This window comes from Aegilops tauschii, chromosome 1 (genome assembly GCF_002575655.3).
Source record: "Aegilops tauschii subsp. strangulata cultivar AL8/78 chromosome 1, Aet v6.0, whole genome shotgun sequence".
In the NCBI taxonomy this organism is placed as follows: Eukaryota; Viridiplantae; Streptophyta; class Magnoliopsida; order Poales; family Poaceae; genus Aegilops; species Aegilops tauschii.
Window position 1 is genome coordinate 34,222,136 of NC_053035.3, and position 26,316 is coordinate 34,248,451.

At 43.7% G+C, this 26,316-nt stretch overlaps 2 protein-coding genes across 2 annotated transcripts; both read left to right on the forward strand.

The window, feature by feature from the left end:
* Positions 1 to 295: 295 nt before the first annotated feature.
* On the forward strand, positions 296 to 13,854 carry LOC109773230 (E3 UFM1-protein ligase 1 homolog). The gene is made up of 20 exons (XM_020331930.4): positions 296 to 641; positions 1,338 to 1,649; positions 1,743 to 2,009; positions 2,084 to 2,131; positions 2,471 to 2,536; positions 2,622 to 2,725; positions 3,489 to 3,582; positions 3,659 to 3,715; positions 3,828 to 4,266; positions 4,357 to 4,511; positions 4,682 to 4,747; positions 4,855 to 4,923; positions 5,206 to 5,295; positions 5,413 to 5,478; positions 6,287 to 6,333; positions 6,403 to 6,466; positions 7,063 to 7,140; positions 7,236 to 7,298; positions 12,781 to 12,873; positions 13,350 to 13,854. The coding sequence occupies exons 1-20, from the start codon at positions 468 to 470 to the stop codon at positions 13,452 to 13,454; spliced, it is 2,457 nt and encodes an 818-aa protein (XP_020187519.1). The 5' UTR covers positions 296 to 467; the 3' UTR covers positions 13,455 to 13,854.
* A 1,910-nt stretch (positions 13,855 to 15,764) lies between these two features.
* LOC109773231 (E3 UFM1-protein ligase 1 homolog) lies at positions 15,765 to 20,705 on the forward strand. The gene is made up of 12 exons (XM_020331931.4): positions 15,765 to 16,273; positions 16,729 to 16,814; positions 16,980 to 17,045; positions 17,153 to 17,221; positions 17,495 to 17,584; positions 17,705 to 17,770; positions 18,595 to 18,641; positions 18,711 to 18,774; positions 19,325 to 19,402; positions 19,498 to 19,560; positions 19,975 to 20,067; positions 20,390 to 20,705. The coding sequence occupies exons 2-12, from the start codon at positions 16,740 to 16,742 to the stop codon at positions 20,495 to 20,497; spliced, it is 819 nt and encodes a 272-aa protein (XP_020187520.3). The 5' UTR covers positions 15,765 to 16,273; positions 16,729 to 16,739; the 3' UTR covers positions 20,498 to 20,705.
* The last annotated feature ends 5,611 nt before the right edge of the window (positions 20,706 to 26,316 follow it).

Here is a 26,316-nt window from a genome sequence, read left to right on the forward strand (position 1 = left end):
TGGAGATAAAAGGAGAGTTGCTTCAAAAATCACAAACATCTTATTTTTCTGTAAAAGAAGCCGTCATATTTTTTATTAAAAAGTCACCAAATTTATTACTACCCCGTATGCCCAATTTGTCGATCAGTTAATGCACGCTAAAATTAGAAGAAATTTCCTCTTCTTTCCCTAAAAAAGGTGTGGGTGATCCTAGAAAAAAGGTATGGGTGTAATTCTACGCTTTCATACTGCGTATACGTACTACTGCTCCGTATCCGCCTTCATAGCGAGAAGACGTTACCCATGCCCTCGCGAGGCCCCGCTTGTCAGTCAGAAGCCAGGCCCCTTCGTTCTCCCCACTCCGGCAAGTCGAATCGCGTGACCCCCAACTCCGTCGACGGCTCGATCGATCTCGGCAAACCGCCCCCCTCCCCGTCTCCGGCGACACAGCAGCCGATCGCGCCGGCAGCGAAGGCGCTGGGGGAGCGATGGACGCGGAGCTCCTGGAGCTGCAGCGGCAGCTGGAGGCGGCGCAGAGCGCGCGGTCGAGCGTGCGGCTGTCGGAGCGCAACGTGGTGGAGCTCGTGCAGAAGCTGCAGGAGCGCGGCCTCATCGACTTCGAGCTCCTCCACACCGTCTCCGGCAAGGAGTACATCACATCCGTAAGCCCCGCCTCCCCTCCCCGTACTCGCACGCATCCCCATCTCTCTCCAGTGGTCCCCACTCCCCTCTCGGTCTGTCGGAAACCAGATTTGTCTCTATGCGGGGAAGGGGTTGAACACCTGAACTAGACTCACCCTAGTGTCATGGAGCGTGGAGAACTTACCTTGGATTTGGGTATCGGCGTTGAAATTATGGGTGCTATCAAAAATCTAAACCCTGGGCTGCTAGTGCAGAGCAGTGAATTTCATCTTCGTTTATTTAGTAGGTTTATCACTTCTCAATAATGGTTTAAATTTAGAGCATTCATGGAAAATTGATGTACTGTCACAGCTGCTAGTGGTATTTCTGTAAAGTAAATTAGTGATGGGTTTAGATTTAGTAGTACATCTGTTTCCAGTCCCTCTTGCAACCTCGTAGAGTTGCTCTAGTGCTCAGCAGAGAAAATTGTTCTGTTCTTCCTGGCAATTTGCCATAGATACAGCCAGACAAATGAGAGATTTTGATTTAATTGCGTGTTTGAATAGCTCAGGCTTAATAAAGTTCTGGAGGAGCCTTGTCTAGAAATTGCTCTGGTATATGGCTATAAATTGCTGTGATAATGTCTGTCTGCCTTAGTTCTGTTTATCACACTTGCGCAACCAAGAATGTGCAGTTTTTAGCTGATCCGTCGTCCATGACGATCTGTGGTGTGGCAGGACCATTTGAAGCATGAGATTAAGGTGGAGATCAAGAAGCGAGGGCGCGCATCACTAGTCGATTTATCAGATACCCTGGGGGTGGATCTTTACCATATTGAGAGGCAGGCACAAAAGGTCGTCACGGAGGATCCGGCCCTGATGTTGATCAACGCGGAGATCATGTCACAGTCTTACTGGGACACTGTGACAGAAGAGATAAATGAGAAGTTGCAAGAGCGCAGCCAGATTGCCTTGGCTGAGATTGCTGCACAGTTACACATTGGCTCAGAGCTGGTCCTCAATATTCTCGAGCCTCGGCTTGGAACTATTGTAAGCCTGCTGTGCTATCTCATGTTTTGAATGGTCTTTTCCTTTGCTGCTTTCGTTCAACCAAAAAGGTACTATTTCTATAAATCCTTCCAGGTGCAAGGAAGGCTAGAAGGTGGCCAGCTATACACTCCAGCATACGTCTCCCGAATTACTGCCATGGTCCGTGGTGCGACAAGGGGTTTAACAGTTCCGACAAACTTGCCATCTGTCTGGAACTCCTTGCAGCAACAGCTCCAAGAAATGCACGGTGCTAATGGAGTTTCAGTGGAAGGTTCATTCTTCCAGTCCATTTTTGTTGCCTTGCTAAAAGAAGGTGCTGTACTTGGGTCTGTCCGTGCCGGAGTACATTGGACACCAGCTGTAAGTTCTGCATTTCAATTCATATATCTAATTCGTAAACTATGTTTTAATGTTGTGCTTTTCTTTCTTGCTAGGTATTTGCTCATGCTCAAAAGGAAAGCGTTGATGCATTTTTTTCACAGGTTGAGGCATCTCTAGCTTACACTTTAATTCCTATTATTTAACATGTTATTACAACTAAATAATTTCGAGCTGGTAGCATGAGTAGGCTTCACAGAAACACACGTGTATTAATCTAGACAAGATCTCAACTGCTTCATGTGCACACCTTTGTATGACTACTGATCTAGTTCTTCCACATAATCCCACACAGTTTTACTCCCATATAAAATCATACGAAAATCTCTTGGTCTGATATTTAGCAATCGGCATTGATAAGCAATTGTGTTCGGATCACATACTTTGCATTATTGTTATGCCTTATATCCTTCCATTTGTTTGACTGTTCATTTTCTGTACAGAACTCTTATATTGGGTACGAAGTACTTCAGAAACTCGTCATTCCCCAGCCTAAACAGTACTTAGAGGTACACTTGAAGCTGTAAATATTCCTTCACTGTTCAAAATGCAATGCCTGTTTGTTTGTATTGACTATCTTATTATCTTCTACAGGCCAGATATCCAGATGGCATTGCACTGGAGGCTGTTTTTGTACATCCTTCTGTTGTCGATATGCTAGATGCTGCTGTGGGTGACGCAATCGAGAACGGACAATGGTATTGTTAAATGTTATGTCTGGTTTCAAGGTTTCGTTGCTATTTGTCACTGTTATATGCTATGATGTCCTAAGTTGGCATGCATTCTAAAAAATGAGCCTTCCAGTTCTGTTTGATAGTCCCTGTACGCACGGTGTGGAACAAATAAAACTGGTTTGTCATGTGGGGAATTCCCTTCCAGTGTAAACATGGGACTGGGGCCTCTGTAGCTGGTTTACAAGCCAAGGGTGGTGCATCTAAGCAGGCAGCATCCTATTCCATGCCCGTTAAGTTAGGACTTTAGGTTAGAGATAAAGTTAGGGGAAAAGACTAGGTTAGTTGGATCCCACTTTGAGCTGTAACTCATCTGTTTAAAGGATGGAATTATTAATAAGGCGCAAACAAGTCAACATTTTCTCTTGCTTCCCCTGCACTCCCTTTTCTCCACGCCATTACAGCACCAGGATAACAAGGTTCAGGGCCTAGACCACCCTTCACACACACTGCATCCTGTTATGGCATGTGACAGGTGTATGACTTATGAGTTATGACCTACATCAGAGTAGAGCAAAGGGAGTAAACTGACCAAGCGATAGCAAGATATATGAATTGATTAATTAGTTACATCAGTTCATTGAAGTAGTTGAGACTTCACAGGGCGTCTCAACATTTTGTGCAGCTTTGCGCCTTTCCTATTGACTGTTAGTAATCCCTTTTTCTGCCAAGCTAAGCACCTCTCAACTCTCAAGTTTTCATTGCTACAAGATACCCTTTATTTTTCCAGGATTGATTCTCTTTCGATCCTTCCATCATATATCAGTGGCCCTGATGCAACCAAGATATTGTCTCTTTGTCCATCTTTTCAGAAGGCAGCCAAGGTTGGCATATTTAAAGTAATCGAAATTTGTGTACTTTTCATAAATGGCCACACATTAAAAAAATCTTTCTTTGCAGTCTTCAAAAGCAGTGCTATTTGGAGGATCATGTGTCTTCAGCAATGTGTTCATTAAGGTGAATTGTCAGAACCTGCTTGTTGAACCTGTGGTAATCTGCAGTTATGTATGCACTATCCCATTATACCTCTCAAACGAGTGCAATTTGTCTGTTCTTCGGTCCATTTCAGGGTATTTTTGATCAACTTGAGAAAGAGATCGACTCCTTTGGTATTAAACATAGTGCTGGTCAAGGAACGCCCGTGAATATGAATTCAAGTAGCGAGCATAGGGCAGGATCTGTCCAGTACTCGGACACAAAAGACTTTGGTGATAACGACGCCAGCAGTACAGGTGCTTCATCAGACAGAGGACCAAAGAAGAAACGCGGAAAAGCTACGGGGTCTGCCAAAGGCGGAGCAGTTGAGAAGGATGATGATGAAGAAATCATCCCTGTAAAGGGCAAGAAAGCTCATAGGAAAAACAAGGACATTGGTTCTTCAGGTGATGCGAAGCGCGGTGGTAAAAAGGCACCAGAGAAACCAAAAGAGGAGAACACAAATATCTTCCCCGATGAGTTGATAGAGCAAAAGGTTTTGGCTGTTGCTCCAGAGTTAGAAGAGTTGGGAGGTCAGGAAACTAGATAAGATTAACCTTGTTGTTTCTATTCAGTTGAAATTATGCTTCTACAAATTTCCTAACTTTTGAAACCAACATTAGGCTCAGACGACTTAAATGGCCCAATTAAATTATTGTCCTCTCACCTGAGGCCAATGCTTATTGATGCATGGAAGAAGAAAAGGAACACCATGCTGTCAGAAAATGCTGAAAGGAGGCGAAGTGTACTTGATAATCTGCAAAAGCAGCTAGATGAGGTAATCTGCTTTTGCATCCCATTTTCTTTGTGCTTCCTTTCTGTACTATAGTTTCTGGATAGCCTTGAAATAGTTCGACATTGCTACTGTATTTTAAATTGCTTTCCTGCATTTCTCTTCTGGTGCTAGATCATCTAACTTTTTTCAATATTATTCTTTGCCATCGTCAGGCTGTCCTCGATATGCAACTCTATGAAAAAGCTCTAGATGTGTTTGAGGATGATCCTGCTACCTCTGTAAGCTACTATAGCCTATGTGCATTGTTCTCACAAGATCGCTTGCTACTCAATACATTAGCAGCCTTTACTTATGGTCCTTTCTTTACCTGTTTTCTGGTTTGCAGGGCATATTACACAAGCATCTGCTAAGAACTATGGGTACTCCAATAGTCGACAAGATTTTATCTAGTCTGGTAACTTCTATAAGCTCACACAGTATGGTTGCCTGCAATATTATAATTCATAAATAATTTCTGTGATGTATCCATTTTGGCTTTAATTTTACAGTTGCAACAGAACCCTTAAAATAACATGCGTCCCTGATTGTGTTACTTCCCTACTAGCGACCTTTCTTGCGTGATGAACTAAGAAACTGGGGCTAGCTTATAGCTCCTATTTCAAATCTGAATCGTTTAAAAGGTTTTGTAACCTACTTCTCTGATTAGTACATGTACTTTACACTGAACAACCAATAGGATAGGGACAACAAATTGAAGAATGGAATGGAGTATGAAGACAGTGAAGAACAGCATGCTCAGCTGAGCACTACTGACCGCACTTTTCTGGTACAATTCACTTGTTTCATTTTTCCATATATTATTTAATGTTTTCCTGTGTCAATCCTGAATGAAGATGTCATTTGGTTTAACCTCATAGGTTTGCTTTCTGTTAAAAATCATCAGGCAAAGGATCTTCCTGGGCAATTGTCATCGAAGGCTCAAGCTTTAGTTGAAGCACTGGAGGGAAAGGTTTGTCTGTAACCAAGAAATACTGTTTGGTGAATTGATTGAAGACTTGAACTCCTTTTTCTGTATTTTTCTTGTTCTAAATCTAGTATGCATAGCAGCTTAAATTCTGATAATATGCTAGCACATGCAGTTAACAATCTAACATACCACAAAACTATGTCTGGGTCTCTGGGGTAGAGCAGACGTTTAGATGCTTAACATGATAAAATACTCAACAATTTTGAGGCAATGAATCTTTATATAGATGAAGTTCTTCCATGAAGCTTCCTGCATTATGTTAATTACCAGCTTGCCAGGATGCTATGTTATAAATACCCAACATTCACAATTTCTTCTATGCTGTCTATATCCTTTAAAACACCCTTTCCTTCTGCAAATTAACCACGAAATCCTATTAATGCTAATTTTCTGTGTGTTCTAAAACACCAATTGTTTGATCCTGTAATAACTAATAAAGTAAATATGCAGCATATATCCTGAAAAAATGTTGACACGAGAAGATAAGTGATATATTGCGTAGTCAATTCTTTTTTCAGAATGTGTACATAATTCATACTAGGGCTGACACACTAGTTCAGATATTAGATTGCATGTCAGAAGCATCTTCCTCACCAATCTGTTATTCTTTGCTAGTTGATAAAAAAAATCTGTATTCCTAAGCATATGACTGGTGAGTTCTTTGTTGTCTAAACGCATACACTAAATAACAAATGAATAAGTGACTGTTGCTATGTCTTTGAGATCCACAACTTCAAATATAACTGGACTTCGTAGCTCTTTCTAACCTTTTCCTCGAAATCCACAACAGTGGTTTGACTCATTTATGGACGCCTTAAGAGATACAGCAGAGGAAAGGTAACATTTTATGTTTGTACTTCCTTTCCACATTGGCTGGATTATCAAAGTGCTTACTCTCTTTTTCAGTGGCTTGTTATTTAAGAAGCTTGATAAAAGACTTGAGCGATCAATGCTGCATTCCTACCGCAAGGTATGTTCTTGGTATCTTCTATCTTGATGGCAGCACCACAGCATCTGGAAAACCAGTGAGAACCGACTTTTTCGAACTGGGCCTAACAGGTTTTTAGTTGTTGCTGGTTTAGGCCCTAAACGTTCCCATTGATGCCCAGTTCAGCTGGAATGAGTGTATTACCAATTCATCACTTATTTGATATGCCCCATAACACTAATTGTTTCTTGTGTGTTCGAATTCTAAACTTAGCAAACCGCCCAAATAACCTGAACCATTCTGGTAGCACTTTTCAAAACCCTGTGTCTCACAGGATGATCTCTGTTTCCAAGAAAATATGGTATTTTCCATGGTTAAAAAATGTTGTTTCTTGTGTTTTTAAACATCAAAATAGTGCAAGTACGGAATAGCAGAACGCAAGTCAAAATCATCATGATAATATAAATTTACCAAGATTGTTAGACTCGTAGGCGCTCTTATAGATTCGTAGGGTCTGAAGACGTTAATGTTCAATATGGCATAATGTGCTGAATAAATAATTCATACATGCTAAGTTTCTTTATGGCTGAATTCTAGTGCTAATTATCTGACACCTTAATTTCGTGTATGAATTGAAGGATTTGATAGCACAAGTTTCTTCAGAGACTGATCCAGTTTCCTTCCTCCCAAAAGTCGTTGCTCTACTTTTTCTCCAGGTTCGCTTGATTGTATCTTTCCTGAAATAAAACTCCCCTTTTCACTCTGTATTTATAGGCTGACCGGAGAAACATCCTGTTTGAATATTTTGTAGGCACACAACAAGGGTCTTCAGGCACCTGGAAGGGCTGTTGGTGCTGTCATCACACTACTGAAGGTAATTGTTGATTTGCATTCTCTTTGAGATACACTTAGTATAGTTCAAGTAGAATATGTTAACTTATAGCAACAGGACCTGATCACAGAATCTTTGATACTATTTGTCTGATATGCTGGTTTGTAATTGTGTCATTAAGCTGTCAGAAGAATCACCTGTCCACCTTTTTCTTATCCTGTCCTTTATTACAATAAACCCCTTGATTTTGCAATCCCCCCGGAACAACGGCTATTGAATCTGTTTGTATTGTGTGTCCTTGGCTTAGCTTTGTTTTACTTGGACAAGTGAAACCAGTAATTAGTATAGAGGGGTTTGCTTCCTTGCATCACAAGACTCATAACGTAGGCAGAGGGAGTCCTCGGTTGTCACTATTGGACGTATTTCTGCTCATATTGCACAAAGGGAAAAGTATATTTTTCGTCTCAACTTTTTCAGAAGTATAGAAATGGTCCCTCAACTCTAAAACCAGCAAATCTTAGGCCCCGTTCTGATCCTCTCCGTCTCCGCGCTTCTCCTGCTCCGCGTGAGGAGCCAGCCCGAACGCTGCAGCTCCAGGAATCCAGCTCCGCGGAGACGAGCCCTCTCCAGTGTAAAATCGCGGAGCACCAGAAGTGCAGCTCCCAGAAACAGCGAAGTAGAAGTTTGACAAAATTACCTCAGGATTGCCACCGCCAAGTGAATAACGGTTCGCTCGATTAGAAAGACAAGTCGAACGATGCCTCGCCCCACGTTCTCCCAGCCAAACCACGCCATGGGCTGCTGCCCTTTTCAAAGAAACGGGCCTTAAGCCCACCACATGCAGCCCATCTTCACTTCCACAGATCTGAAAAGCATTTTTCGCAGCCGAACGCACCTAGCTCCGCGAGAGAAGTTGGCAGTGAGTACGAGAAGCTGGAATCGAGGATTTGGAGAAGCCAGACGAGTTCCGAACGGGGCCTTAGTCCCTCAACTTTCAAAACCGGATAAGCTTACTCCCTCTTGCCGCTTTGGGTGGTTTCCTGTCGTCGTGGAGTGATTTTTGACTCAAGCTGACAAGTATGGGCCCCACACCTACCCATTTTTGTCCACTTTAATTCTTGCTCTCTATCTCCCACATATGTGGGCCCTACATGTAAGAGCATCTTCAACCTCTGAACGACCGAGAGGAATCAGTGATAAATTTACGTGCATATGTGAGCTAGTAGTCTGCTTTGCTTCTGCTGCGTACATGCATCGACCTGCAACGTATCTACCACGAGCGGACCACATCAAGCCAGCGCTGCAAGTCAACTCTCGCCGGTAAGCCGCGTTGCTGCCGTCCAGCAGGCTGACACAGTGGCGGAGCTTGAAAAAAAAAGTTGGGCGGGCCAGAGAGCACAATATTCTTCAAATTCTAAAGCATATATACTATTTCAATAGATATAGTCAGTACACCTTCTGTTCACATTGAATACAAGATGAGCAGATGCATATATATACATATATACTACCGAGACCAAAATAAGCCATAACATTTGACCATATATACTACTCCAAACCAAAATAAGCCATACCATTTGACCATCAGGCAAAGTTGTGTGGAGTTACATACTACAAATCAGCATTCCGTTCCTTCGCGCATTTGAAATCTTCAATGATATCTTCATGGCTGTACTTCTCCAGAAGTTCACCCTCTATGTTAACTAACAAGTTATTGGCAAGAAAGTCATCCTCCATTGTATTGCGCAACCTTGTTTTAATGATCTTCATACTGGAAAATGCACGCTCAGCACTCGCCGTAGAAACTGGAAGGGTAATGAGCAAACGGAGTAATCTTTCAATCAAATTGAAGACAACATGTCTTCCTGACTCCACAAGGCATCGACAAAGATCAATCAAGTTTGATATATTTCTCATATATTCATCCTTGGAAGCATCCAAAACAAAATGTTTTAGTTGTAGTTGTAATCCATAGATATCTTTTTTGGGAAGTCTGCTGGGTAGTACTTTTTCACCATGTCACATATATCACTAGCTTTAAATCCTCTAAATTTGTTTCTAGGAATCAAGGTGGCACTAGTGGTTAGAAGATCCATTACCTTCTCATTGAACCTATGATTTAGTTCAAATAGTTGAGTGTCCAGTGTTGCATAGAATATTTCGACTCGAAAGTAATGCTCCTTGGTCAGCTGATTGGGTTGATGGCGGGCACGGCCACCATGCATGATGTAAGCTTCCTCAAAGTTAGGAATGACAATGGAGTGGTTTGTACAGAACTCAACAACTGTGACAATAAATTCTTGGTAGCCATCATCTGATCTTAGTTGTTGGAGACACTCTTTAGTTGAGGAGACTAAACGAACAGCATTCACAATATCTTGTGACTTCTTCTGTAAAGCTTGGCCAAGCACTTCGGTTATCTCAAATATCTCCTTCATCAAACACAAGTTAAATATGAACTCGAAGGAGGACAAGTAGCCGAAACAAGTGTCGGCATCTGCACGCAATGAGCCAATTGATCTATCGGCTGCTATATCTTGGATGACAGAAAAAACAGCACCAAACATCTTCATAAGGCTGTAAACTGAACCAAAATGAGAACCCCACCTTGTGTCCCCTGGTCGCTTAAGGGTATGCATCTGATTTGCCCCTTGTCCTGTCTCAATATTGGCATTAGCAATTGCATTTTCAAGTTCAACTAGTTGGGCTTGATGGAGCTGATCATGTCGCTTTGAAGATGAGTCAACGGTGTTTATGATATAGAGCAGTTTTTGGAAGAATTGAGAAATAGAAACCACTTCTTTGGATGCATCAACAAGAGCAAGTTGCAAGCGATGGGCATAACAATGGACATAATAAGCATATGGACATTCTTGGAGGAAAAGAGCTTGAAGTCCATTCAAGTCGCCTCTCATGTTGCTAGCACCGTAATAACCTTGTCCCCGAAGGTTCTGAATGTCAAAACCATGGTTGGTTAAAGCAAAACTCAATTTGTCTTTAAGTGTCAAAGACCTTGTGTTTGCTACATGTATCAAGTCAAAGAACCTCTCTTGCAAAATACCACCTTTATCAGCAAATCTAAGAACCAGAGCCATTTGCTCTCTCTTTGCTACATCACATGTTTCATCCACTAATATAGAGAACTTAGAATCCTCAATTTCCTCACGGATATGATTCCTGATTTTACATGCAAATATACTCAAGATCTCCTTCTGAATTTCTGATGATGTGTATTTAGAACCATATGGAGCATTCGCCAACACACATTTGGCAATATCAGGATTGAATTCAGCAAGAAGCTCCACCATTTCAAGAAAGTTGCCTTTATTCTTTGACTCGGGTCTTTCGTCATGTCCTCTAAAAGCACAAGATTGAAGTGCGAGCCACTTAACCGTTGCAATTGAAACTTTCAGTCTGAGACGGTTTCTTTCTACTTTCTCCTTGTCCTTAACTACCATAATAGTTTCTATGTGGCATGATTGATTCAGCAAGGCTTGGCCATCTGTGAATGCATTATTGTGTGGTGAGCATGGTCCAGAGCCCATGTGGGTTAAGAATGCACAATGTTTTCCAGAGTTAACTCTCTTCCAACTGTCAAATCCATCTACTGTGAAGACATGAGAACCACCTCGTCTATTCTCATTTTTACTAGAGACAAAGCAATACAAACAATAAGCACGATGTTTGTCCTCCGAATACTCTAGCCATTTCTTGAAATTGTCAAACCATTTGTACTGGAAGCGGCGTTGATGCCCTTTTTCACCAGAAGGTTTATAGGTCTGTAGCTCAGGTTGCATAGGACCTAACATCAAATATGCTCTCCGCACACTATCTCTTTGTTCGGGTGGATTTTGCCAAATTTGCGGGGTAATCCTGGGTCTCGCTGCAAGAACTCGACACCTCGGAATGTTATAGGTTCATTTGCATGAAGACCATCTTGGCTCTCTGGGTGTGGCTGTTCAATTTCAAGCATTGGGAAAGGTTGATCTGCCATTGGTGAAGGATCTTCCTCAAATCCAATCATGCCATCATCTCTTTTTCTTTTGAAAACCAAATCAATTTTCTGCTGACTGGCCTTGCCCATGGCTGCCTAGACCTCAACTTGTAACCTGTAAACACAATGGAACGAGTTATTTATGCTACAGCAAGCCCAATTGCTCAATTCTGGAAACGAAACTTGCCTACTAAATTAGAAACCATCTACTGTGTTCTGTGGACACTTGACACTAAACCAGTATGATCTTCAGTGAAATATTCAGCCAATTGGGAATTTTGGGGATCTAGGTTCTGTTCAGGGGAATGAACGATGACCTAGGTTCTGTTCAGGGGAATAAAATTGGGATGATTTGAATCGATTTACCTTCGCAGCTTGTAAGGATTCAGAGAAGGATTTTCCCAGTTGGCAGTTCACTGCCTCGCCCTCGCGCCGCCGCCGTCGCCGGCTAACCTGCTCGCGGCTGCGTGTGCGCGTCCGCGTGTGGGTCGGCTAAGGAGTGGTTATGGCCGGTGGGGCGTTGGATGAAGGGAACTAGGGGAGATAGGGACTGATGTGCGCCGCGCCCGTGGGCGGCGCCGGCCGGAGGGGGGGGGGGGGCTGCGGCAGCCGGCGACTGCGCTATGAGACGGCGGTCAGCGGCAGCTCCGTCGTGTGCTTTTTTTTGGACGTGCGGCTGTGCGTCTTTGCGAGTCTGCGAGGCAGAGGCTGATGTGTGTATCGGCTGTGGGCTGCACCTGCGTACTGGTTGTGGGCTGGGCTGGCCGGCTGGGCATGAAGCATATATATATATATATATATATATATATAAATTGCTCCAGACCTGGGCGGGCCACGGCCCACTTGGCCTTGCAGAAGCTCCGCCAGTGGGCTGACACCTGGACAGTTTTGCCATCGGCAAAGTCAGACAGGCATATGTCGCCGCTGGCACGGACGGAAGCGCGGTGCTGCTGCTCTGCTTGTGCACCCACGAGGCGGCGGGGAGTGCGATGAAACTAAGCTTTTGAAGTTGTGGGACTATTTCTATACCTTTGAAAAGAGTCAAGGGACGAAAGATAACTTTTCTCTTGCACAAATGGACTCGTACCAAGAGTTTAAGTACAAACAAATATCAGGGACCCCCCCCCCCCCCCCCCCCCCCCCCGGTTCACTATAAATTGGCATGTTCAATAAATCTTTGTAGCAGGTGTTATTAAAGTTTATCTCGTTTTTTTTTCCATGTTTGATCTTTTCATAACCTGTTCAAACAGCATAGCAGATATTATAATTCCTGTATGCCGCTCCACGGCCCCGCCAGTATTTGCAGATATTATAATTAGCCATCAAGATCCTGCCGGCTTTTCGATCGATGATTGGCAGTCCTCTGCATTCTGGCCATAGTTTCTTAGCCTCTTAGGTTTTAGTTTTATAGCAGTCTTACAGAATTAGGATGCTTTGGTCTGCCTGTGATGCTGGCTTATTTCACACATAATACTGTCAACTTTAGCAAAATCCATGCCCGGGTGATCATACATATCCTCTATTTTTCAGGACAAGCTACCAGCTTCAACCTTCAAGGTTTTAACCGAATATCATGCCACTACCGTGAAAGTTCTCGCACTACAAGCTGCTGCCACGGGTGATGTAAGTCCACTCCAACCATTTTGAACATATCCCTGCTTACTGTTGTGTGCATTATAAAAGGATTAGTTGGTTATCCTTCCATAACTTTTGGACTTTGCTGCAAATCTGACGTCAGATTCTTAGGCATGTCAAATCGAACGTTTTCATGGCAAGTTATGTGTGCCGAGGATGGCAAGTTTAGTTGGCAAGCATGGCAAATCCGCCTCAGTTTTATTCATTTTCCCAGGAAATTGACGTGCTTGTAAACTAAATTTGCCATCATGACGGCAAACATGAATTGCCATGAAAAACGTTAGATTTGCCATGTCTGCTGTTTCCGTAACTTTATCCCGTTTCTGCACTGAACTCTATACATGTACTCTTAATTTATATTCTGTGCTTTCCCCATCTACCTGACACCCTCTGATATGCATCAAGCAATATGTTCTGTGCTCATCATTTGCGCAATCATGCATCATCGTGTCTTTGCCCTGCAGGAAGACGATTGTGCATCGGACCGGATGCTGGAGAAGAAGGAAGACCTAGAAGAGAGGCTGATGCCAGAACTCAAATCCCTGGCCCTCGGCACGAGCAAAGAGTGAGCCGCAAACATTATGTGCATGGTGCGCCATGCCCTCGTGTAAATACACAGACCTCTCTATCTATCATCGGCACTGGAGCTTGGGATGCAAGCAGCCACCCTGCGATACTTGGTCAACTTAGCACACTCATCAATTGAATCTAGCGTAGTACTGTATGTCGGTTGCGTGCTTGCGCCGTGAGCTCATTTGTTGCCCTCTGGCGTCGCAATTTCTGAAGGAAAGGGATCCATGTGTAATATACACCGTGTACATTCTAGGGGGTCGTGTGACAGCAGAATCAACTTCTTAATTTTTGACGAGCAACCAAATACCGACTGACAGCATGTATTGAGGTAGAAACACCTTGAAACTCTGGTGGTTCCTTTAAGAACAATGACTGCAAGCAAATATTTTTCGAGAACCTTTTATCTTGTGATCAACTAGAAACACATTCTTCTCGTCCAAGTGCCACACGAAACATCAGAGTATGAGTAGGCTGCAAACGCCTGTCAAGACAAGCGTCCATTCGAACGCACGTGGCGTTTTCGGTCAAGGTTTTGGGACTCGTTGGGGCCGTTCGCACGTGACATTTTATTCACTAATAATTAATTTGGCCATTCTCCCTTTTGATGTTCTACACCAATCATCACCCCAAGACTTAGGCCGACGGATCTTCAGCACTCGTCAGAGTCAAACCCCATCCTTGCATTGCAACAAAGGGAATGTTGTGGAACCCTTTGCAACATAGCTCCTGTTGCAGAAACATTTACAACAAAGTTCATGTTGCAGAATTTTTTCACAACATAGGCGATGTTGCAGTTTTTTTGAAAAAACATTTGCAACAGAGATCATGCTACCGGAAACTTTTGCAACTGAGACCATGTTGCGAAAATAAATTGCAACAAAAATGATGTTATAGAAATGCTGCCGCGGCCGACCGGCCGTCGTTCATCGTCATCGTTTATGAGACCGTCGTGGCCATCGTTCATGGCACCTAACATCCCGCACAGGCCGCACAAAGGCTGATGTGCGGCCGTTGCCAAAGAAATCGAGACTGCAGAGAGAACGCAACACCAGGGACACGATGGCTTGCCTATAGAAGCGGTCGCTTCCCTCATAGCAACGTCGGTAGCAATGCAGTGCGACAATAGGAGTAAAAGCAACGGGCAAGGCGGCGAGGTTACAAAAGTAGCAGCGCCATGTTCAGGAGCTTGAGAAAGAAGCCGTGGAAAATTGTGGATGGATAACGATGTGTTGGCGTTGACTCACGAAAGAAAAGGGATGCTCTGGTTCGAGTTGGATATTTCTAGAGAAAGGTGGGACCAGAAGAGCACAAGACCATTCGATCCCACATACAATCCGATGGCTGCACGGAAGCTTTTTCCTTTAATATTGGGGAGCTACCCAAATTATTTCACAATTTTAGCCCAACCCTATGACCAACCTCTAGTTTAAATCCCTTTATTCCTTTTCCTCTCCTTTTTATGCCAAACAAATGCCAAGCCTTGCCAATAGACTGTGGATAAATTTTTGGAGCTTTGAAATGATTCAGAGACCACAATTTAAGTTTTCACGACTTTTGGAATTCATTTGACCCACCAAATGTTGTCCCCCAAGCCTCCTTTTTTGCGGGGAAATGCCACCATGGCTAGCTTTATTAAATCAGACAATAATTACATTGTTCACTAATTGGCTGATTAGGAAACCCGGGGCTTCATCAATCCAATTATCATCACACTCATTACAAAAGCTGAATTTAGCTAGCTCATGAGCTACCGAATTAGCATCCCGAAAACAACGCGAAAAGATGACCTTCCGTATTGATGTTGCTGTGTCAATGCACTCAGCAAAGATTGCCGCTGCTGCATCCCACCATTGATTTCGTCCTTGGCACTTTGGCAGTAGTTCACCACACTCAAAGAGTAGGACTCTGCTTCAGTTCTGTCAAAACCCAGAGTGTTTGCGAAATTTAAACCATCATGCATTGCCATAGCCCCAACCGTCACTACATCAGCTGCAACATGAACGAATCTGCATTGTGCAGCAATAAAGTGGCCTTTATCGTCCAGTAAGACAGCGCCTGTCGCACCCGATTCCTCCTTTGCATTAAAAGAAGCATCTACATTCAGTTTGATAAATTTCGAACCCGGCCTCTTCCATTTGTGCAGTCACATCCTTGTTACCGCTAACAGACTTGGTATGATTTGCAACAATTGCCATAAGTGAGTTAGTCCACCCAAACCCAAGCCTCCTTTAATTTTTTCTTTAAAAGAAAAAGAAGAATTTAAATTTAACCAGCCCTCCCTCTCTTCTCAGCTTTTCTTTTTGAGCAAACAGGATGTCAGTGCACAACTAGAGTGTGCGCAGTCCACACAGCCGGCCCAAGCCCGCTGGACCCCACCTGCCCTCTCCGCGCTGTCGTCTTCTCCAGAGAGATCGAGGGGACGCGTGTGCCGGCCGACATCAGCGAGCAACCGCCGCAGCTCTCCTCTCCCCTTGAAGCATCCCCAGCCACCCAAACCCTAACCCTACTCCCCCCACTCCCTTCCGCCGCTGCCAGGTGGGTCTCCCCCTCTGTTTCCTTCTCCACCAAGCAAGCCGAGGAGCGCCAGAGCATCGCCGGAGCAGGCCACCGCGGCCAGCGTCCTCCGCCGGCGTTTTCTGCGTGACCAGGAGCCCCTCCTGCACGACCACTTCCTCTACTCGGACGACCTCGAGCTCGGACGTCTCCACGCCGTCGAATTGGTCGACCTCCTCCTCTTCGGTCTGTTCGCCGTCACCGTTCAAATTCGCCGCCGGCAGACCTCCTCCGCCCTTTTCGGCTACGCCAGCATCACCAGGTGAGCAGCCGCGCCAAAAGCCCCAACCTCTCCCCCCTCGATTTCGTCCTCGGAGCACGACCTCCGGGAGCGCCACCGTTCGGTTCGGTCGCCGGGGTCGTTCCGATTGTTGCTAGGTCGCGCGCGTGGCGTCCTTAGACTCACACTACACGAGCAAGTAGACCTCTCGCTCGTTCGAGAGGTCTAGCGCTCGAGCATCGCCCCTAACTTTTAAAACCAACATTAGGCTCAGACGACTTAAATGGCCCAATTAAATTATTGTCCTCTCACCACGCTGACAAATGCATTGCATTACAATAAGATTTGGTTGTATGAAACATTTGGATTAATAATATGTGGAAAAAAAACTAAAAATACATACTATATATTGTACGTATTAAATTATTGTCCTCTCACCACGCTGACAAAGAACATATCGAGGACAGCCTGACGGTGACAAATGCTTATTGATGCAGGGAAGAAGAAAATGAACACCATGCTGTCAGAAAATGCTGAAAGGAGGCCAAGTGTGCTTGATAATCTGCAAAAGCAGCTAGATGAGGTAATCTGCTTTTGCATCCCAATTACTTTACTTTGTGCTTTCTTTCTAATATATAGTTTCTGGATACCCTTGAAATTGTTCGCTATTGCTAAATTGCTTTCCTGCATTTCTCTTCTGGTGCTAGATCATCTTACTTTTTTCAATTTTGTTCTTTGTCACCGCCAGGCTGTCCTCGACATGCAACTTTATGGAAAAGCTCTAGATGTGTTTGAGGATGATCCTGCTACCCGTGTAAGCTGCTATAGCCTATGGGCATTGTTCTCACAACATCGCTTGCTACTCAATACGTTATCAGCCTTTACTTAGGTCCTTTTCTTTACCTGTTTTCTGGTTTTCAGGGCATATTACACGACCATCTGCTCAGAACTATGGGTACTCCAATAGTCGACAAGATTTTATTTGGTCTGGTAACTTCTATAAGCTCACATCGTGGGGTTGCCTGCAAGATTATAATTCATAAATAATTTCGTGATGTATCCGTTTTGGCTTTAATTTTACCCTTGCAACAGTCCCTTAAATAACATGCACCCCTGATTGTGCTACTTCCCTCCTTGTGATCTTTCTTGCGCCACGAACTATGAAACTGTGACTAGCTTATGAATTATAATCTGAATAGTTTAAAAGGTTTTGTAACCTACTTCTCTGACTAGCACGTGTACTTTGGACTGAACTACCGATAGGATAAGGACAACAAATTGAAGAATGGAATGGAGTTTGAAGACAGTGAAGAACAGCATGTTCAGCTCAGCACTACTGAGCGTACTTTTCTGGTACAATTCACTTATTTCTTTTTTCCATATGTTATGTAATGTTTTCCTGTGTCAATCCTGTATGAAAATGTAATTTTGTTTAACTTTGTGGGTTGCTCTTTTTTGTTAAAAAAACTTCAGGCAAAGGATCTTCCAGGGCAATTGTCATCAAAGGCTCAAGCTTTAGTCGAAGCGCTGGAGGGAAAGGTTTGTCTGTAACCAAGAAATATTATTTGACGAATTGATTGAAGCCTTGAAGTCCTTAGTTCTGTATTTTTCTTGCTCTAAATCTAGTATGCATGACAGCTTAAATTCTGGTAATATGTTAGCACCTACAGTTAACAATCAAACATACCACAAAAACTTTAGTCTGGGTCTCTGGGTACAGCAGACGTTTGAATGATTAACATGATAAAATACTATACATTTTTGAGGCGATGAATCTATATATAGATGAAGTTCTTCCGTGAAGCTTCCTGCATTATGTTAATCACCAGATTGCCAAAATGCTATGTTATAAATACCCAACATTCACAATTTCTTGTTTGCTGCCTATACCCTGTAAAAACCCTGTCATTCTGTAGACTAACCACGAAACCCACTTCATGTTAATTTTCTGTGTGTTCTATGACATCAATTATTTGATCCTGTAATAACTAGTCAATTAAATATGCAACAGATACCCTGAAAAAAATGTTGAGATGAGAAGATAAGGGTTCAATTTCTTATTGATATATTACGTATTCAATTCCATTGTCAGAAAGTGTATATAATTCATACTAGGGCTAACACACTAGTTCAGATATAAGATTGCATGTAAGAAAGATCTTCCTCACCAATTTGTTATTCTCTGCTAGTTGATAAAATGTGCATGTTCCTAAGCATATGACTTGTGAGTTCTTTGTTGTCTAAACACATACACTAAATAAAAAAAATCAATAAGTGACTGTTGCTATGTCTTTGAGATCCACAACTTCTAATATAACTGGACTTTGTAGCTCTTTCTAACTTTTTCTTGAAATCCACAACAGCGGTTTGATTCATTTATGGACGCCTTAAGAGATACAGCAGAGGAAAGGTAACATTTTATGTTTGTACTTGATTTCCGCATTGGCTGGATTATCAAAGTGCTTACTCTCTTTTTCAGTGGTCTGTTATTTAAGAAGCTTGATGAAAGACTTGAGCCATTAATGCTGCATTCCCACCGCAAGGTATGTTCTTGGTATCTTCTATCTTGATGGTAGTATCAGAGCGTCTGGGAAACCAGTGGGAACTGACTTTCTTGATCTGGGCTTATCAGGTTTTTAGTTTTTGCTGGTTTAGGCCCTAAACGTTCCCCTTTGATACCCAGTTCAGGTGGAATGAGTATATTATCAGTTCATCACTTATTTGATATGCCCCAAACACTAATTGTTCTTGTGTTTTCATATTCTAAACTTAGCAAACCGCTCAAATAACCTGAACCATTCTGGTAGCACTTTTTAAAACCATGTCTTACAGTACGATCTTTGTTTCTATGAAAGTATGGTATTTTCCACGGTTAAAAAAATGCTGTTTCTTGTGTTTTTTAGCATCAAAGTAGTGCAAGTACAGAATAGCAGAATGCAAGTCAAAATCATCATGATAATATAAATTTACCAAGATTGTTAGACTCCTAGGCGCTCTTATAGATTGGTAGGGTGTGAATTCATACATGCTAAGTTTCTTTATGGATGAATTCTAGTGCTAATTATTTGACACCTTAATTTCTATGAATTGAAGGATTTGATAGCACAAGTTTCTTCAGAGACTGATCCAGTGTCCTTCCTCCCAAAAGTTGTTGCTCTGCTTTTTCTCCAGGTTTGCTTCATTGTATCTTTCCTGAAATAACACTCCTGCTTTCTCTCTGTATTTATAGGCTGGCCTGAGAAACATCATTTTTGAATATTTTGTAGGCATACAACAAGGCTCTTCAGGCACCTGGAGGGGCTGTTGGTGCTGTCATCACAGTACTGAAGGTAATTTTTTTATTTGCATTTGATTTAAAATATACTTAATGCAAGTCAAGTAGAATATGTTAACTTTTAACAACAGTATCCTGATCACAGAATCTTTGATACTATGTCTGATATGTTGAAACAGCATAACAGATATTATAATTCCTGTACGTAGCTCCACGGCCCCACCAGTATTTCAAGAAACTAGTGTTAACCATCAAATTCCTGCCGGCTTTTGGATCGATGATCGACAGTCCTCTGCATTCTACCCATAGTATCTTAGCCCCTTGAGTTTTAGTTTTATAGCAGGCTTACAGAATTAGGATGTTTTGGCCTGTCTGTGATGTTGGCTTATTTCACATATTCAGATATAAATAACACTGTTAATTTTAGCAAAATCTGCACCTGTGTGATCATCTGCCTCTTGTTTTTCAGGACAAGCTACCAGCTTCAACCTTCAAGGTTTTAACTGAATATCACGCCACCACCGTGAAACTTCTCGCACTACAAGATGCTGCTACGGGTGATGTAAGTCCACTCAAACAACTTCGAATACATCAGTGCTCACTGCTGTGTGCATTAGAAAAGGATTAGTTTGTTATCCTCCCATAACTTTTTTCCGGTTTCTGCCCTGAACTCTATACATGTACTCTTAATTTCTATTTCGAGCTCTCCCCATTTACCCAAAATCATATGCTATGGTCAAACAGTAACTACATTGGATTCATGCATTAACATTTCTTTTGTCGGTATCGATCATCTGCCGTATGGCAAAACTACAAAAGAACTTGGACTACTGTCTTCGATGCTCATTCGTGCAATGATGCATCATCTTGTCTTTGCCCTGCAGGAAGACGATTGCACATCGGACCGAATGCTGGAGAAGAAGGAAGACCTAGAAGAGAGGCTGATGCCAGAACTGAAATCCCTGGCCCTCGGCACGAGCAAAGAGCAGTGAGCAGCAAACGTTGTGTGCATGGTATGCCATGCCCTCGTGTAAATACACAGATGTATCTATCTATCCTCCTCGGCACTAGAGCTGACAGCAGAATCAACTTAATTTTTTAACGAGCAGCCACAGCATGTATGAACTTCTTAAACACCTTGAAACTCTGGTACTTCCTTTCTGAACAATGACTGCAAGCAAATGTTTTTCGAGAACCTTTTATCTTGCGATCAACTGGACACTCATTATTTTCTTAAGTGCCACTCGAAACATCCGAGTATGAGTAGGCTGCAAACGCCCGTCACGGCAAAGCCTCCATCCGAACTCCATTTGAATGCACGTGACATTTTCAGTCAAGGTTTTGGGACTCGTTGGGACCGTTTGCTCAAGGCGCACCTGACACTTCACGAGTCACCATGAGGGCTTTACTCGGGTCAGCACTACCCTTCAAGCAAGATATCCCGAGTCCTGAAATGTGGCTCTCCTTTTTTTATTTTTTGACATCCAGAAATGTGGCTCCCTGAACCCTAATATACCCACGTGCGTCCGTGCCGTGTTTTTGGGTGATGGTGTATAATGGTATCTCCATCTCTCCTGTATCCGTCCGCTGGCTGGAGGACCAGTCCGCAGACACGGATGTGAAAGGACGCCATTCAACATTAGCTGCATACATTTCAACCCTCATTTTAACAAACTGGACGAAATTCATGGAAACCGGCTAATATTCATCAAAGTTAAGATAGAAAATAGCACAAATCATCCACACACAGAATGCAAATTAAATCTAGTACAACAAGGTATCAATTTCGACTAGATCCCGGATATCCACTAAGTGTTTCATGAACGGATCATGTCGTCCCACACATACTCCCCCTTCAGCTTCATCCAACAGTGTGTGCACGTAAATGGTCGTCCCTCTGCCCTGTGGTACACCACGACAGCGCTTGCGGGCTACATATAACGTGTAGACCAACATTGAGAGAATGAATCAAATCAACAAGTTGAGCAAGAGGAATAAAAAACTTACGATCTCATCCTCTGACGCGTGCAATGGCTACCTTGCCTCAAGCTGACGAACCACGTCGCAAAACTTGGTGACGCTGACCTGTATAGCATGCCAACGATACGACAACGATCTCATGTTGCGTGGTTGAATGATGTACATGTTGTAGGGCAGTGGCGGATCCAGGACCCAGGGCAGGGGGGCCTGGGCCCGGGGCGTGGAGAGGAATTGCTTCGTTTACTGCAGTGTACTGAGCACTGTAGCAGACTTGGGCCCTGGGCTTGGCCCAATCCTTGGTCCGCCCTTTTTGTAGGGCGCAATGTGCTTTTGTGCGTGAAACTTTTCATGTACTTGCTCCCAGAAGGGCTCGCCTTTGCTCCTGCCTACGAAATCCGCGGATATGGCCAGCTACGCATCATACAACAACTCATCCTCCATAGTCGAGTAGCTCACCATCCTTCGCACCCTAAAAAATGAGATAGCATTTGAAAATAAGCTAAATGGCATTTGACCGAACACCTGTCTGGCGTGGTGTCTACCATGGAGGTCGTCAACAGGGGGCAGAGTGTACCTGGGTACAAATGGCTCCACGGTGGAAATATTCGTCTGGACGGCGAGCGGGCACGTCGGTGCTGGTTGCGGACGTCCGACAATGCCTCTGTGGCGGCCGGAGACGAACAACAGCGGCGGCGGAGGTGGAGGGTGCGGATGCAAAGCAAAGGGGAGAAGGGGCAGAGTGGAAGGAAATGAGACTGGGATGGGGATTGAGTGGGCCAGGGGTGTCAGAGCCCTACGTTTCGGGTGTACGGACTCCGACAAACCTCCATCACTTTGTCTCCAATTTATGAGAGAAATCATGTCTGGACCGCCCCGCGACCGATACAGGACCGCATTGGAGGTTCAAACAACGTCATTTGGACGGTTGCGGGAGGTTGCGGGTCCATGGAGATGCCCTAAGGGCACTTCCAATGCTTGATTTTTAACCTGAGTCCATAGGTGAAATGCCGAGGTCTCACAATAATTAAAAAATGCTGAGTGCCATAAATTAAAGACGAGATATAAAAGACATTAATTAAAATACAGTATAACACAGTTAGCTAAGAGCCTTCATAGCGATTTGACTGTCTCAAACATACTCCCTCCGTCCAAAAAAACTTGTCAGCTTGTCTCTCAAATGGATGTATCTAGCACGACGTGCTAGATACATCCATTTGAGGGACAAGCTTTTTCGGACGGAAATTAGTGATAGATACATACAATATAACACAGTTAGCTAAGAGCCTTCATAGCGATTTGACTGTCTCAAACATACTCCCTCCGTCCAAAAAAACTTGTCAGCTTGTCTCTCAAATGGATGTATCTAGCACGACTTCGCTTTTTCGGACGAAAATTAGTGATAGATACATATAGTACAACACAGTTAGCTACGAGCCTTCACATCGATTTGACCGTCTCAAACACACTCCCTTCATCCGAAAAAACTTGTCCCAAACTTGTCCCTCAAATGGATGTATCTAGCACTACGAGCAACTCCAACGCGGCGACCCATTTCATCCGCGGGCGTCCGTTTGGGTCGGCGCAGACAGAAAAGTCAGCCCAACGCGCCGACCCAAACGGACGCGCGTCCGCTTTTCTTCCGCCTGCCGACCCATTCCCGACCCATTTTTTAGCCGGATTTGCGTCGGCGCGGACACGAGATGGACGCGCGCGCGCTCGATTTCTCCTCCCCCTGGCCCGCTGGTCAATGGCAGCCTCCACAATTTCCCCCAAAAACCCTCCCGCCCGCGCGCGCTCCCGCCGCCCGCCATGGACGACGACCTCGACGCCGCCGCCGGCCTCTCCTCCCTCGCCTCGTCCAGCATGACGACCCCCCCTCCGGCAAAGGCAAGCCTCACGCCCCCCGCAAGACCGCCTTCGCGCCCAAGCCGAAGAAGAAGCTGACGCCTGCTACCTCTTGAGCTTGCGTTGGTTTTTCCCTTAAAGAGGAAAGGGTGATGCAACAAAGTAGCGTAAGTGTTTTCCTCAGTTTTGAGAACCAAGGTATCAATCCAGTAGGAGACAACGCAACAAGCCACCGAATACCTGCACAAACAAACACCAACTTGCAACCAACGCGACAAAGGGGTTGTCAATCCCTTCACGGTTATTCACAAAGTGAGATCCGATAGAGATGGATAAACGGTAAAGTAATATTTTTGGTATTTTTGGTTTATGGAACGGAAAGTAAAGATTGCAAAATAAGGGAACGACGACAGAAATTGGCAAGTTGACGGGAAACTAATATGTTGTAAAATAGACCCGGGGGGCATAGGTTTCACTAGGGGCTTCTCTCGTGATAAAAATTACTACGATGGGTGAACAAATTATTGCCGAGCAATTGATAGAAAAGCGCAAAGTTATGACGATATCTAAGGCAATAATCATGAATATAGGCATCACGTCCGTGTCAAGTAGACCGAAACGATTCTGCATCTACTACTATTACTCCACATATCGACCGCTATCCAACATGCATCTAGAGTATTAAGTTCATAAAGAACGGAATAACGCTTTAAGCAAGATGACATGATGTAGAGGAATTAACTCAAACAATATGATGAAAACCCCATCTTTTTATCCTCGATGGCAACAATACAATACGTGCCTTGCTGCCCCTTGATACGTCCATTTTTGCATCATGCTTTTATATCGATATTTATTGCATTATGGGCTGTTATTACACATTATGTCACAATACTTATGCCTTTTCTCTCTTATTTTACAAGGTTTACATGAAGAGGTAGAGTGCCGGCAGCTGGAATTCTGGGCTGGAAAAGGAGCAAATATTAGAGACCTATTCTGCACAACTCCAAAAGTCCTGAAACTTCACGGAGGCACGTTTTGGAATTAATAAAAAATACTGGAAAAGAATTAACCAGAGGGGGCCCACACCCTGGCCACGAGGGTGGGGGCGCGCCCTACCCCCTGGGCGCGCCCCCTATCTCGTCGGCCCCCTGGCAGGCCTCCGGTGCCCATCTTCTGCTATGTGAAGTCTTTCACCCTGGAAAAAATCAGAAGGAAGCTTTCGGGACGAAACACCGCCGCCACGAGGCGAAACCTTGGCGGAACCAATCTAGGGCTCCGGCGGAGCTGTTCTGCCGGGGAAACATCCCTCCGGGAGGGGGAAATCATCACCATCGTCATCACCATCAATCCTCTCATCGGGAGGGGGTCAATCTCCATCAACATCTTCACCCGCACCATCTTCTCTCAAACCCTAGTTCATCTCTTGTATCCAATCTTTGTCCCAAAACCTCAGATTGGTACCTGTGGGTTGCTAGTAGTGTTGATTACTCCTTGTAGTCGATGTTAGTTGGTTTATCCGGTGGAAGATCATATGTTCAGATCCTTTATGCATATGAATACCCCTCTGATTATGAACATGAATATGATTTGTGAGTAGTTACGTTTGTTCCTGAGGACGTGGGAGAAGTCTTGCTATAAGTAGTCATGTGAATTCGGTATTCGTTCGATATTTTGATGAATGTATGTTGTCTTTCCTCTAGTGGTGTTATGTGAACGTCGACTACATGACACTTCACCATTGTTTGGGCCTAGAGGAAGGCATTGGGAAGTAATAAGTAGATGAGGGGTTGCTAGAGTGACAGAAGCTTAAACCCTAGTTTATGTGTTGCTTCGTAAGGGGCTGATTTGGATCCATATGTTTCATGCTATGGTTAGGTTTACCTTAATACTTCTTTTGTAGTTGCGGATGCTTGCAATAGAGGTTAATCATAAGTGGGATGCTTGTCCAAGAAAGGGCAGCACCCAAGCACCGATCCACCCACATATCAAATTATCAAAGTACCGAACGCGGATCATATGAGCGTGATGAAAACTAGCTTGACGATAATTCCCATGTGTCCTCGGGAGCGTTTTCCTTTATATAAGAAATTGTTCAGGCTTGTCCTTTGCTACAAAAAGGATTGGGCCACCTTGCTGCATCTTGTTTACTTTCATTACTTGTTACCCATTACAAATTACCTTATCACAAAACTATCTGTTACCGATAATTTCAGTGCTTGCAGAGAATACCTTACTGAAAACCGCTTGTCATTTCCTTCTGCTCCTCGTTGGGTTCGGCACTCTTACTTATCGAAAGGACTACGATAGATCCCCTACACTTGTGGGTCATCAAGACTCTTTTCTGGCGCCGTTGCCGGGGAGTGAAGCGCCTTTGGTAGGTGGAAATTGGTAAGGAAAAATTTATATAGTGTGCTGAAATTTACTGTCACTTGTTACTATGGAAAGTAATCCTTTGATGGGCTTGTTCGGGGTATCTTCACCCCGACCAGTAGAGCAAAGAGTTGCTCCTCAACCTACTTAACCTACTGGAAATGTTTATTTTGAAATTTGTTCGGGTATGATAGAGAAATTGCTAGCTAATCCTTTTATAGGAGATGGAACATTGCATCCCGATTTGCACCTAATCTATGTGGATGAAGTTTGTGGATTATTTAAGCTTGCAGGTATGCCCGAGGATATTATCAAGAAGAAGGTCTTCCCTTTATCTTTGAAGGGAAATGCATTGACATGGTTTAGGCTATGTGATGATATGGGATCATAGAACCACAACCGATTGAAATTGAAATTTCATCAGAAGTTTTATCCTATGCATCTTGTTCATCATGATCATAATTAGATATATAATTTTTGGCCTCGTGAAGGAGAAAGCATCGCTCAAGCTTGGGGGAGTCTTAAGTCAATTTTATATTCATGCCCCAATCATGAGCTCTCAAGAGAAATTATTATTCAAAATTTTTATGCTCGGCTTTCTCTCAATAATCGC

Coding starts and splice junctions, on each gene's coding strand:
- LOC109773231 (XM_020331931.4), top strand. CDS start 16,740: ATGAACACCATGCTGTCAGAAAATGCTGAAAGGAGGCCAAGTGTGCTT. Junction 17,046..17,152: donor AGGATGATCCTGCTACCCGT/GTAAGCTGCTAT, acceptor TCTGGTTTTCAG/GGCATATTACACGACCATCT. Junction 18,642..18,710: donor AGAGATACAGCAGAGGAAAG/GTAACATTTTAT, acceptor TCTCTTTTTCAG/TGGTCTGTTATTTAAGAAGC.
- LOC109773230 (XM_020331930.4), top strand. CDS start 468: ATGGACGCGGAGCTCCTGGAGCTGCAGCGGCAGCTGGAGGCGGCGCAG. Junction 2,132..2,470: donor TTGATGCATTTTTTTCACAG/GTTGAGGCATCT, acceptor TTTTCTGTACAG/AACTCTTATATTGGGTACGA. Junction 7,141..7,235: donor TTGCTCTACTTTTTCTCCAG/GTTCGCTTGATT, acceptor AATATTTTGTAG/GCACACAACAAGGGTCTTCA.